Source organism: Oncorhynchus kisutch, linkage group LG14, assembly GCF_002021735.2.
Source record: "Oncorhynchus kisutch isolate 150728-3 linkage group LG14, Okis_V2, whole genome shotgun sequence".
Lineage (NCBI taxonomy): Eukaryota > Metazoa > Chordata > Actinopteri > Salmoniformes > Salmonidae > Oncorhynchus > Oncorhynchus kisutch.
Window position 1 is genome coordinate 79,104,496 of NC_034187.2, and position 12,990 is coordinate 79,117,485.

The 12,990-nt window shown below is 46.8% G+C and overlaps 1 protein-coding gene across 2 annotated transcripts in view; it reads left to right on the forward strand.

Moving 5' to 3' along the window:
• LOC109880072 (rap guanine nucleotide exchange factor 5-like) overlaps positions 1–12,990 on the forward strand; it is a 90,128-nt gene that overhangs the window by 74,568 nt on the left and 2,570 nt on the right. For both annotated transcript variants that reach the window (XM_031789008.1, XM_031789009.1), the window contains exons 16-24: positions 1,770–1,848; positions 4,632–4,781; positions 5,652–5,749; positions 5,996–6,115; positions 6,836–7,014; positions 11,461–11,551; positions 11,687–11,737; positions 12,582–12,734; positions 12,861–12,915. In XM_031789008.1, coding sequence (XP_031644868.1) covers positions 1,770–1,848; positions 4,632–4,781; positions 5,652–5,749; positions 5,996–6,115; positions 6,836–7,014; positions 11,461–11,551; positions 11,687–11,737; positions 12,582–12,734; positions 12,861–12,915 — 976 coding nt within the window. The remainder of the gene's footprint in view (positions 1–1,769; positions 1,849–4,631; positions 4,782–5,651; positions 5,750–5,995; positions 6,116–6,835; positions 7,015–11,460; positions 11,552–11,686; positions 11,738–12,581; positions 12,735–12,860; positions 12,916–12,990) is intronic.

The window sequence follows — 12,990 nt, forward strand, 5'->3', positions numbered from 1 at the left end:
GAGGGAGGGAAGAGGGTAGAAAGAGAAGATGGGGAGAGAGGGAGGGAAGAGGGGCGAGGGTAGACAGAGAAGATGGGGAGAGAGGTAGAGAAGAGGGTAGAAAGAGAAGATGGGGAGAGAGGTAGGGAAGAGGGTAGAAAGAGAAGATGGGGAGGGAAGAGGGGCGAGGGTAGAAAGAGAAGATGGGGAGGGAAGAGGGGCGAGGGTAGAAAGAGAAGATGGATGAGAGAGGGAGGGAAGAGGGGCGAGGGTAGAAAGAGAATATGGGGAGAGAGGGAGGGGCGAGGGTAGACAGAGAAGATGGGGAGAGAGGGAGGGAAGAGGAGCGAGGATAGACAGAGAAGATGGATGAGAGAGGGAGGGAAGAGGGGTGTGGGTAGACAGAGAAGATGGGGAGAGAGGGAGGGAAGAGGGGCGAGGGTAGACAGAGAAGATGGGGAGAGAGGTAGGGAAGAGTGGCGAGGGTAGAAAGAGAAGATGGGGAGGGAAGAGGGGCGAGGGTAGAAAGAGAAGATGGGGAGGGAAGAGGGGCGAGGGTAGAAAGAGAAGATGGATGAGAGAGGGAGGGAAGAGGGGCGAGGGTAGAAAGAGAAGATGGGGAGAGAGGGAGGGAAGAGGGGCGAGGGTAGAAAGAGAAGATGGATGAGAGAGGGAGGGAAGAGTGGCATGGGTAGACAGAGAAGATGGGGAGAGAGGGAGGGAAAAGAGGGGCGAGGGTAGAAAGAGGAGAACGGGGGAGAGAGGGAGGGAAGAGGGGTGTGGGTAGACAGAGAAGATGGGGAAGAGATGGAGGGAAAAGAGGGGCGAGGGTAGAAAGAGGAGAACGGGGGAGAGACGGAGGGAAGAGGGGCGAGGGTAGAAAGTATCTGTTACTGCTAAGTTAATAATCTAATGGTTTATATCCAACTGTCCCCTTCTCTCACTTTCGCCATCTCACTTTCTCCCTCTCACTCTCTCCTCTGCCATCCCCTCTCTCCTCTCCCATCCCATTTCTCTCCATCTATTCTCTCCCTCTCTCTCTCTCCTCTGCCATCCCCTCTCTCCTCTCCCATCCCATCTCTCTCCATCTATTCTCTCCCTCTCTCTCTCTCCTCTGCCATCCCCTCTCTCCTCTCCCATCCCATCTCTCTCCATCTATTCTCTCCCTCTCTCTCTCTCCTCTGCCATCCCCTCTCTCCTCTCCCATCCCATCTCTCTCCATCTATTCTCTCCCTCTCTCTCTCTCCTCTGCCATCCCCTCTCTCCTCTCCCATCCCATCTCTCTCCATCTATTCTCTCCCTCTCTCTCTCCTCTGCCATCCCCTCTCTCCTCTCCCATCCCATCTCTCTCCAACTATTCTCTCCCTCTCTCTCTCTCCTCTGCCATCTCCTCTCCCATCCCATCTCTCTCCATCTATTCTCTCCCTCTCTCTCTCCTCTGCCATCCCCTCTCTCCTCTCCCATCCCATCTCTCTCCATCTATTCTCTCCCTCTCTCTCTCTCCTCTGCCATCCCCTCTCTCCTCTCCCATCCCATCTCTCTCCATCTATTCTCTCCCTCTCTCTCTCCTCTGCCATCCCCTCTCTCCTCTCCCATCCCATCTCTCTCCATCTATTCTCTCCCTCTCTCTCTCCTCTGCCATCCCCTCTCTCCTCTCCCATCCCATCTCTCTCCATCTATTCTCTCCCTCTCTCTCTCTCCTCTGCCATCCCCTCTCTCCTCTCCCATCCCATCTCTCTCCATCTATTCTCTCCCTCTCGCTCCATCCCTTCATCCTTTTGTCTCTCCAGAGTAAACCTATGTTCCAGCAGCTCAGTTTGAAAGAGAACAGTCTTCCGCTCCGTACCCCTCAGGTTGACACCAAGGAGGGTGAGAACACACACCCGTGATGCCATGATTCTATGAGTTTTTATGAGCCATGATTTTATGAGTTTTGTGGTGTGTGTGTGTGTGTGTGTGTGTGTGTGTGTGTGTGTGTGTGTGTGTGTGTGTGTGTGTGTGTGTGTGTGTGTGTGTGTGTGTGTGTGTGTGTGTGTGTGTGTGTGTGTAAAGATGGTGCTGATCTTAAACTTTTTGGTAATGTCTCAGCCATAATTTCCTTTGAGGAGTTTACCACATCAGTCACCATCTTCATTAATACCCCAATCAGAAGCCATGGACTACAGGCAACATCTGCACCGGGCTAAAGGCTAGAGCTGCCGCTTTCAAGGAGTGGGACACCATTCCCGATGGTGAGCCATCAAACGGGACTAAGATCGAATCCTACTACACCGGCTGTGACGCTCAAAGGATGTGGCAGAGCTTGCAAACTATCATGGAAACCCAACCCCAAGCTGCCCAGTGATGACAGCCTACCAGACAAGCTAAATGCCTTCTATGCTTGCTTCGAGGCAAGCAACACTGAACCATGCATGAGAGCACCAGCTGTTCCGAATAGCTGTGTGATCACACTCTCCGTAGCCGATGTGAGTAAGACCTTTAAACAGGTTAACATTCACAGACGGAATACCAGGACGCCTACTCAGAGCATGTGACCAACTGGCAAGTGTCTTTAATTACATTTTTAACCTCTCCCTGACCCAGTCTGCAATATCAACTTGTTTCAAGCAGACCACCATTGTCCCTGTGCCCAAGAACGCCAAGGTAACCTGTCTAAATGACTATCACCTCGTAGAACACATCTATAGCGATGAAATGCTTTGAAAGGCTGGTCATGGCTCATAGCAACACCATCATCCCAGACACCCTGGATCCACTCCAATTCGCTACCACAGCAACAGATCCACAAATGACACAATCGCTATTGCACTCTCAACTGGCCTCATCAAGCTGGATAAAAGGAATACCTATGTAAGAATGCTGTTCATTGACTACAGCTCAGCATTCAACACCATAGTGCCCTCCAAGCTCATCACCAAGCTCAGGACCCTGGGACTTTCACAGCTCCTCCTGCAACTGGTTCCTGGACTTCCTGTCGGGCCGCTAACCATCAATAAAGGGGCCCCTCAGGGGTATACACAATAACACGCACACAACACACACACATGTATACTGACGCCACAGACACACACACACACACACACACACACTTCAAACACTCATCACAAATGCTGCTGTTAGTGTCTTATCTATCCTTTACCCCTACCTACAGTATACTGCTGTTACTGTCTATTATCTATCCTTTACCCCTACCTACAGTATACTGCTGTTACTGTCTATTATCTATCCTTTACCCCTACCTACAGTATACTGCTGTTACTGTCTATTATCTATCCTTTACCCCTATCTACAGTATACTGCTGTTACTGTCTATTATCTATCCTTTAGCCCTACCTACAGTATACTGCTGTTACTGTCTATTATCTATCCTGTACCCCTACCTACAGTATACTGCTGTTACTGTCTATTATCTATCCTTTACCCCTACCTATAGTATACTGCTGTTACTGTCTATTATCTATCCTTTACCCCTACCTATAGTATACTGCTGTTACTGTCTATTATCTATCCTTTACCCCTACCTACAGTATACTGCTGTTACTGTCTATTATCTATCCTTTACCCCTACCTACATTTCCATACAGTCTCTACCTCATTTTCCTCGTACCCCTACAGTCTCTACCTCATTTTCCTCGTACCCCTATAGTCTCTACCTCATTTTCCTCGTGCCCCTATAGTCTCTACCTCATTTTCCTCGTACCCCTATAGTCTCTTCCTCATTTTCCTCGTACCCCTATAGTCTCTACCTCATTTTCCTCGTACCCCTATAGTCTCTACCTCATTTTCCTCATACCCCTATAGTCTCTACCTCATTTTCCTCGTACCGCTATAGTCTCTACCGCATTTTCCTCGTACCCCTATAGTCTCTATCTCATTTTCCTCGTACCCCTATAGTCTCTACCTCATTTTCCTCGTACCCTTATAGTCTCTACCTCATTTTCCTCGTACCCCTATAGTCTCTACCTCATTTTCCTCGTACCCCTATAGTCTCTACCTCATTTTCCTCATACCCCTATAGGATCTACCTCATTTTCCTCGTACCCCTATAGTCTCTACCTCATTTTCCTCGTACCCCTATAGTCTCTACCTCATTGTCCTCGTACCCCTATAGTCTCTACCTCATTTTCCTCGTACCCCTATAGGCTCTACCTCATTTTCCTCGTACCCCTATAGTCTCTACCTCATTGTCCTCGTACCCCTATAGTCTCTACCTCATTTTCCTCGTACCCCTATAGTCTCTACCTCATTTTCCTCGTACCCCTATAGTCTCTACCTCATTGTCCTCGTACCCCTATAGTCTCTACCTCATTTTCCTCGTACCCCTATAGGCTCTACCTCATTTTCCTCGTACCCCTATAGTCTCTACCTCATTTTCCTCGTACCCCTATAGTCTCTACCTCATTTTCCTCGTACCCCTGCACATCGACTCGGCTCTGGTACTGCCTGTATATGGCCATGTTATTGTTACACAATGTTGTTATTCGCTGTTTCTTTATTCCTCGTGTCACTATTATATATATCTAGATTTGATTTTGTATCTTAATCTTTAACTCTGCATTGTTGGATAATAACATGTAAGTCAAGCTTTTCACTGTTGTTGTTGTTTACCAAGCACCTGACAATTAACATTTGATTGGATGTGTGTGTTCCAGTGTTGTGTCGTGTGTATGTGAGTGCTGACTCCTACCTGTGTGTTTACACACACTCTTTGCTGAGCGTCGCAGAGCTGCTGAGGGTTGTGGGTCAGAAGATGGACCGACCAGAAGAGGACATGGTGCTGGTCACACACACGCACACTGGAGGTACACACACACACACGCACACACACACACACACACACACACACACACACACACACACACACACACACTGGAGGTACACACACACGCATGCACGCACGCACACACACACACACACACACACACACACACTGGAGGTACACACACACACGCGCACACACACACACACACACACACACACACACACACACACACACACACACACACACACACACTGGAGGTACACACACACACACACACACACACACACACACACACACACACACACACACTGGAGGTACACACACACACACACACTGGAGGTACACACACACACACACACACTGGAGATGCACACACACTAATTTACTGACAGGTTTTACTCTCCCTCCCCCTTTCTCTCTCTCTCTCTCCCCCTTACGCTCTCTCTCTCTCTCCCCCTTTCTCTCTCTCTCTCCCTTACGCTCTCTCTCTCTCTCTCCCCTTTCTCTCTCTCTCCCTTATACTCTCTCTCCCCCTTACTCTCTCTCTCCCCCTTACTCTCTCTCTCTCCCCCTTACTCTCTCTCTCTCCCCCTTACGCTCTCTCTCTCCCCTTTCTCTCTCTCTCTCCCTTATACTCTCTCCCCCTTACTCTCTCTCTCTCCCCCTTACACACTCTCTCTCTCCCCCTTACACTCTCTCTCTCCCCCTTACACTCTCTCCCTCCCCCTTACTCTCTCTCTCCCCCTTACTCTCTCTCCCCCTTACTCTCTCTCTCTCCCCCTTACTCTCTCTCTCTCCCCCTTACGCTCTCTCTCTCCCCTTTACTCTCTCTCCCTCTATCTCTCTCTCTCTTTTACTCTCTCTCTCTCTCTCTCTCCCCCTTACTCTCTCTCTTTCTGTCCCCCTGTAGAGAGGAGGGTGTTACAGGCTGGTCAGTGTGTGTATTCTGAGACTCTGACGCCACAGAGCAAACTGATGGTCTGTCAGAGGGACCTCACACATATTATGGTAATTTATATCGAGATTATGCTTATGAATAAGTAGATTTAGGTGACTTTGATGTATCTGACCTGGGGGTTGCTGTGTGTGGGGGCTGCTGTGTGTGTGGGGGCTGCCTTGTGTGTGTGTGTGTGTGTGTGTGTGTGTGTGTGTGTGTGTGTGTGTGTGTGTGTGTGTGTGTGTGTGTGTGTGTGTGTGTGTGTGTGTGTGTGTGTGTGTGTGTGTGTGTGTGTGTGTGTGTGTGTGTGTGCTCAGGCCCCTCTAACAGACAGTGAGCTGAGTAGGAGAACAGTGAGGTTGCTGGGTATCAACACCTGGGATATGGCTGCTGCTCTCACACAACTGGACTGGAACCTCTTTAACTACATACACGAGGTAACACACACACCCACTGGTGGCACATTACCACACACACACCCACACATACACACACACCCACTGGAGGCACATTACCACACACACACCCACACATACACACACACCCACTGGAGGCACATTACCAGACACACACACACACATACACACACACACACACACACACACACATATACACACACACACATATATACACACACACACACACACACACACACACACACACACACACACACACACACACACACACACACACACACACACACACACACACACACACTGGAGGCACATTACCACACACACACACACACACACATACACACACACACACACACACACACACACACACACACACCCACTGGAGGCACATTACTACACACACACACACACACACACACACACACACACACACTGGAGGCACATTACTACCCCCCCACACACACACACCCACACATACACACTAGAGGCACTTTACTACACACACTCACACAAACACTAGGGGCATTTTACTACACATACACACATACATATATATGCACACACTAGAGGCATTTTACTACATGCACACACACACACATACACACACACATATATGCATACACACAAACTAGAGGCATTTTACCATAAATACACACAACCCTCTGTGTGTGTGTGTGTGTGTGTGTGTGTGTGTGTGTGTGTGTGTGTGTGTGTGTGTGTGTGTGTGTTCCACACACACAGCAGGAGTTGGTGTATTCCACAATGAGCTGTAGTACCGGAGGCAGCCACCGGGAGGGGCTGTCTGTATTACTGCAACGCTGTAACGAGGTCCAGCAGTGGGTCATGTCTGAGGTCCTGATGTGTGTGTCGCTCAACAAACGAGTCCAGCTGCTCAAGAAGTTCATCAAGATTGCAGCGCAGTAAGATAGCACACACACACACTTCAGACACACATAATTACACACCACACTTTTAATATGCTCTCTAACACACACACACACACACTTACAGAGCCTTCCGAAAGTATTCATACCCCTTGACTTTTTCCACATTTTGTTTTGTTAAAATTAAAATAGCTTCCTGTTGATTTTTCAGCAGCCTGGTGGTCTGGGGGTAAATACTATTGGCTAGTCTGACAATTTTTGCCATTGATCTCCTATAGAAAGCATTGTATTTGGGACAAATTATTCACAAAATCTCAACTAAATCTTGTAATGTATGATGTAGAAATTGAGCAAATTGAGGAGACGTACCTTCTTGGAATAACCCTAGATTATTAACTGTCATGGTCAAAATATATTGATGAATATATTGATGGGGAGAAGTCTGCCCATAATAAAGCACTGCTCTTCCTTCTTAACAACACTGTCAACAAGGCAGGTCCTACAGGCCCTAGTTTCTACCTTCTTAACAACACTATCAACAAGGCAGGTCCTACAGGCCCTAGTTTCTACCTTCTTAACAATACTATCAACAAGGCAGGTCCTACAGGCCCTAGTTTCTACCTTCTTAACAACACTATCAACAAGGCAGGTCCTACAGGCCCTAGCTTCTACCTTCTTAACAATACTATCAACAAGGCAGGTCCTACAGGCCCTAGTTTCTACCTTCTTAACAACACTGTCAACAAGGCAGGTCCTACAGGCCCTAGTTTCTACCTTCTTAACAACACTATCAACAAGGCAGGTCCTACAGGCCCTAGTTTCTACCTTCTTAACAATACTATCAACAAGGCAGGTCCTACAGGACCTAGTTTCTACCTTCTTAACAACACTGTCAACAAGGCAGGTCCTACAGGCCCTAGTTTCTACCTTCTTAACAACACTATCAACAAGGCAGGTCCTACAGGCCCTAGTTTCTACCTTCTTAACAATACTATCAACAAGGCAGGTCCTACAGGCCCTAGTTTCTACCTTCTTAACAACACTGTCAACAAGGCAGGTCCTACAGGCCCTAGTTTCTACCTTCTTAACAACACTATCAACAAGGCAGGTCCTACAGGCCCTAGTTTCTACCTTCTTAACAACACTATCAACAAGGCAGGTCCTACAGGCCCTAGTTTCTACCTTCTTAACAATACTATCAACAAGGCAGGTCCTACAGGCCCTAGTTTCTACCTTCTTAACAACACTATCAACAAGGCAGGTCCTACAGGCCCTAGTTTCTACCTTCTTAACAACACTATCAACAAGGCAGGTCCTACAGGCCCTGGTTTCTACCTTCTTAACAATACTATCAACAAGGCAGGTCCTACAGGCCCTAGTTTCTACCTTCTTAACAACACTATCAACAAGGCAGGTCCTACAGGCCCTAGTTTCTACCTTCTTAACAATACTATCAACAAGGCAGGTCCTACAGGCCCTAGTTTCTACCTTCTTAACAATACTATCAACAAGGCAGGTCCTACAGGCCCTAGTTTCTACCTTCTTAACAATACTATCAACAAGGCAGGTCCTACAGGCCCTAGTTTCTACCTTCTTAACAACACTATCAACAAGGCAGGTCCTACAGGCCCTAGTTTCTACCTTCTTAACAATACTATCAACAAGGCAGGTCCTACAGGCCCTAGTTTCTACCTTCTTAACAACACTATCAACAAGGCAGGTCCTACAGGTCCTAGTTTCTACCTTCTTAACAACACTATCAACAAGGCAGGTCCTACAGGCCCTAGTTTCTACCTTCTTAACAACACTATCAACAAGGCAGGTCCTACAGGCCCTAGTTTCTTCCTTCTTAACAACACTATCAACAAAGCAGGTCCTACAGGCCCTATTTTCTACCTTCTTAACAATACTATCAACAAGGCAGGTCCTACAGGCCCTAGTTTCTACCTTCTTAACAACACTATCAACAAGGCAGGTCCTACAGGCCCTAGTTTCTACCTTCTTAACAACACTATCAACAAGGCAGGTCCTACAGGCCCTAGTTTCTACCTTCTTAACAACACTATCAACAAGGCAGGTCCTACAGGCCCTAGTTTATACCTTCTTAACAACACTATCAACAAGGCAGGTCCTACAGGCCCTAGTTTATACCTTCTTAACAACACTATCAACAAGGCAGGTCCTACAGGCCCTAGTTTATACCTTCTTAACAACACTATCAACAACGCAGGTCCTACAGGCCCATTGTTTCTACCTTCTTAACAACACTATCAACAAGGCAGGTCCTACAGGCCCTAGTTTCTACCTTCTTAACAACACTATCAACAAGGCAGGTCCTACAGGCCCTAGTTTCTACCTTCTTAACAACACTATCAACAAGGCAGGTCCTACAGGCCCTAGTTTCTACCTTCTTAACAACACTATCAACAAGGCAGGTCCTACAGGCCCTAGTTTCTACCTTCTTAACAACACTATCAACAAGGCAGGTCCTACAGGCCCTAGTTTCTACCTTCTTAACAACACTATCAACAAGGCAGGTCCTACAGGCCCTAGTTTCTACCTTCTTAACAACACTATCAACAAGGCAGCACAGTACTACATAGAGCCATGACTACATGGAACTCTATTCCACAGTACTACATAGAGCCATGACTACATGGAACTCTATTCCACAGTACTACATAGAGCCATGACTACATGGAACTCTATTCCACAGTACTACATAGAGCCATGACTACATGGAACTCTATTCCACAGTACTACATAGAGCCATGACTACATGGAACTCTATTCCACAGTACTACATAGAGCCATGACTACATGGAACTCTATTCCACAGTACTACATAGAGCCATGACTACATGGAACTATATTCCACAGTACTACATAGAGCCATGACTACATGGAACTCTATTCCACAGTACTACATAGAGCCATGACTACATGGAACTCTATTCCACAGTACTACATAGAGCCATGACTACATGGAACTCTATTCCACAGTACTACATAGAGCCATGACTACATGGAACTCTATTCCACAGTACTACATAGAGCCATGACTACATGGAACTATATTCCACATCAAGTGCAAGCAGTAAAATCAGATTATTTTTTTAAAAGATAAAAATAGACTTTATGGAACAGCGAGGACTGTGAAGAGTCATGCTATAATAAATGGTGGGGATCTATAATAAATACTAAATGTCTAGCAATGATCAACAACAAACTTGACAGAGCTTGAATCATTTTTATAAAGAATAATGGGCAAATATTGTACAATCCAGGTGTACAAAGCTCTTAGAGACTTACCCAGAAAGACTCACAGCTGTAATCACTCTTGTAGACTTACCCAGAAAGACTCACAGCTGTAATCACTCTTAGAGACTTACCCAGAAAGACTCACAGCTGTAATCGCTGCCAAAGGGGATTCTAATGTATTTATTCAGGGGTGTGAATACTTGTGTAAATTATATATTTCTGTATTTCACTTTCAATAAATTAGCAATCATTTACAAAAACATGTTTTCATTTTGTCATTACAGGGTGTTGTGTGTATAGTGCATTCAGAAACTATTCAGACGCCACATTTTGTTAAGTAACAGTCTTATTCTAAAATTGATTACATTTATTTTTTCCCTCATAAATCTACATATAATAACCCATAGGGCCAAAGCAAAAACAGGTTTTTAGACATTTTTGGAGACTGTAAATTGAGCTCAGGTACATCCTGTTTCCATTGATCATCCTTGAGATGTTTCTACAACTTGATTGGAGTCCACCTGTGGTAAATTCAATTGATTGGACCTGTCTATATAAGGTCCCACAGTTGACAGTGCATGTCAGAGCAAAAACCAAGCCATGATGCCGAAGGAATTGTCCGTAGAGCTCCAAGACAGGATTGTGTCGAGACACAGATCTGGGGAAGGGTACCAAAATAATGTCTGCAGCGTTGAAGGTCCCCAAGAACACAGTGGCCTCCATCATTCTTAAATGGAAGACGTTTTGTACCACCGGGACTCTTCCTAGAGCTGGCCGCCTGGCCAAAATGAGCAATCGGGGGAGAAGGGTCTTGGTCTCTTGGAACTCCAGAGTTCCTCTGTTGAGAAAAGTTCACCTTAAAACAGGACAACAACCCTAAGCACACAGCCAAGACAATGCAGGAGTGGCTTCGGGACACGTCTCTGAATGTCCTTGAGTGGCCCTGCCAGAGCCCGGACTTGAACCCGATCTAACATCTATGTAGAAACTTGCTGTGCAGCGACGCTCCCCATCCAACCTGACAGAGCTTGAGAGGATCTGCAGAGAAGAATGGGAGAAACTCCCCAAATACAGGTGTGCCAAGCTGGTAGCGTCAAACCCATGAAAAAATCTGTTTAATCCATTTTGATTTCAGACTGTAAGACAACAAAATGTGGAATAAGACAAGAGGTGTGAATACTTTCTGAAGGCTATGTTTAATTCCTCTTTTGTGTTGTTCAGCTGTAAGGCCCAGAGGAACCTGAACTCAGCATTTGCCATCATCATGGGACTAAACACTGCAGCTGTCAGTAGACTCAATATAACCTGGGAGGTAAGGGAGACAGACAGAAAAAGTGGGGTTGTGGCTGTGGGTGTGGGTGTGGCTGTGGGTGTGTGGCTGTGGCTGTGGGTGTGTGGCTGTGGCTGTGGCTGTGGGTGTGTAACTGTTCCCTCTGTTTACGTTCAGAAGGTTCCGGGGAAATTCAAGAAGATTTTCTCTGAACTGGAGTTGATCACAGTAAGACTCATTCTCATTGGTTTATTAAAGTAATATTCTTCTTGACAAAGCTGGTGTAAAATAGTTAGGAAGACTTAACAAATGTCAAGGCTATTGGCGTAACAGCCTTTCAGTTCAAATCCACATTACCCTAAGCCTAACCTCTGACCTGAAATCCCTTACCTTACACTGACTCCTAACCCTAAGCCAGACCCCTGACCTGAAATCCCTTACCTTACACTGACTCCTAACCCTAACTTCTCTCTCTCTGTCTCTGTCTGTCTCCTCTCTCTCTCGCTCTCTCTCTCTGTGTCTCTGTCTCTCTCTCTGTCTCCTCTCTCTCTGTCTCTGTCTCCTCTCTCTGTCTCTGTGTGTTTCTGTCTCCTCTCTCTCTCTGTCTCTGTCTCCTCTCTCTCTCTCTGTCTCCTCTCTCTCTCTCTCTCTGTCTCCTCTCTCTCTCTCTGTCTCCTCTCTCTGTCTCTGTCTGTCTCCTCTCTCTCTATCTGTCTCCTCTGTCTCTGTCTCTCTCTCTGTCTCTGTCTCTCTCTCTCTGTCTCTGTCTCCTCTGTCTCTGTCTCCTCTGTCTCTGTCTCCTCTCTCTCTGTCTCCTCTCTCTCTGTCTCCTCTCTCTCTGTCTCTGTCTCCTCTCTCTGTCTCCTCTGTCTCTGTCTCCTCTCTCTCTGTCTCCTCTCTCTCTGTCTCTGTCTCCTCTCTCTGTCTCCTCTCTCTCTCTCTCTCTCTCTCTCTGTCTCCTCTCTCTCTGTCTCTGTCTCTCTCTCTCTCTCTCTCTCTCTCTGTCTCCTCTCTCTCTGTCTCTGTCTCCTCTCTCTGTCTCCTCTCCCTCTCTGTCTCTGTCTCTCTCCAGGACCCGTCTCTGAACCATAAAGCCTACAGAGATGCCTTCAAGAAGATGAAGCCTCCTAAGATCCCTTTCATGCCCCTGCTGTTGAAAGACATCACCTTCATCCACGAGGGAAACAAAACCTTTCAGGACAACCTGGTGAACTTCCAGAAACTGGTGAGGCGTGTGTGTGTGCGTGTGTGTGTGTGTGCGTGTGCGTGTGTGTGTGTGTGTGTGTATCTGTCTGTGTGTTATAACCGTTACCCTGGTGACTGACTCTCTTGTATGCCCTGACCCCCTCAGCACATGATCGCCGACATAGTGCGTCTGATTCGCCACTGCCAAAGCGACCAACTGGGTATGTTGTGTGCGTGTGTTTGTTTGTTTGTGTGTTTGTGCGTCTGTGTTAATATATACTGTATATACCAGATCT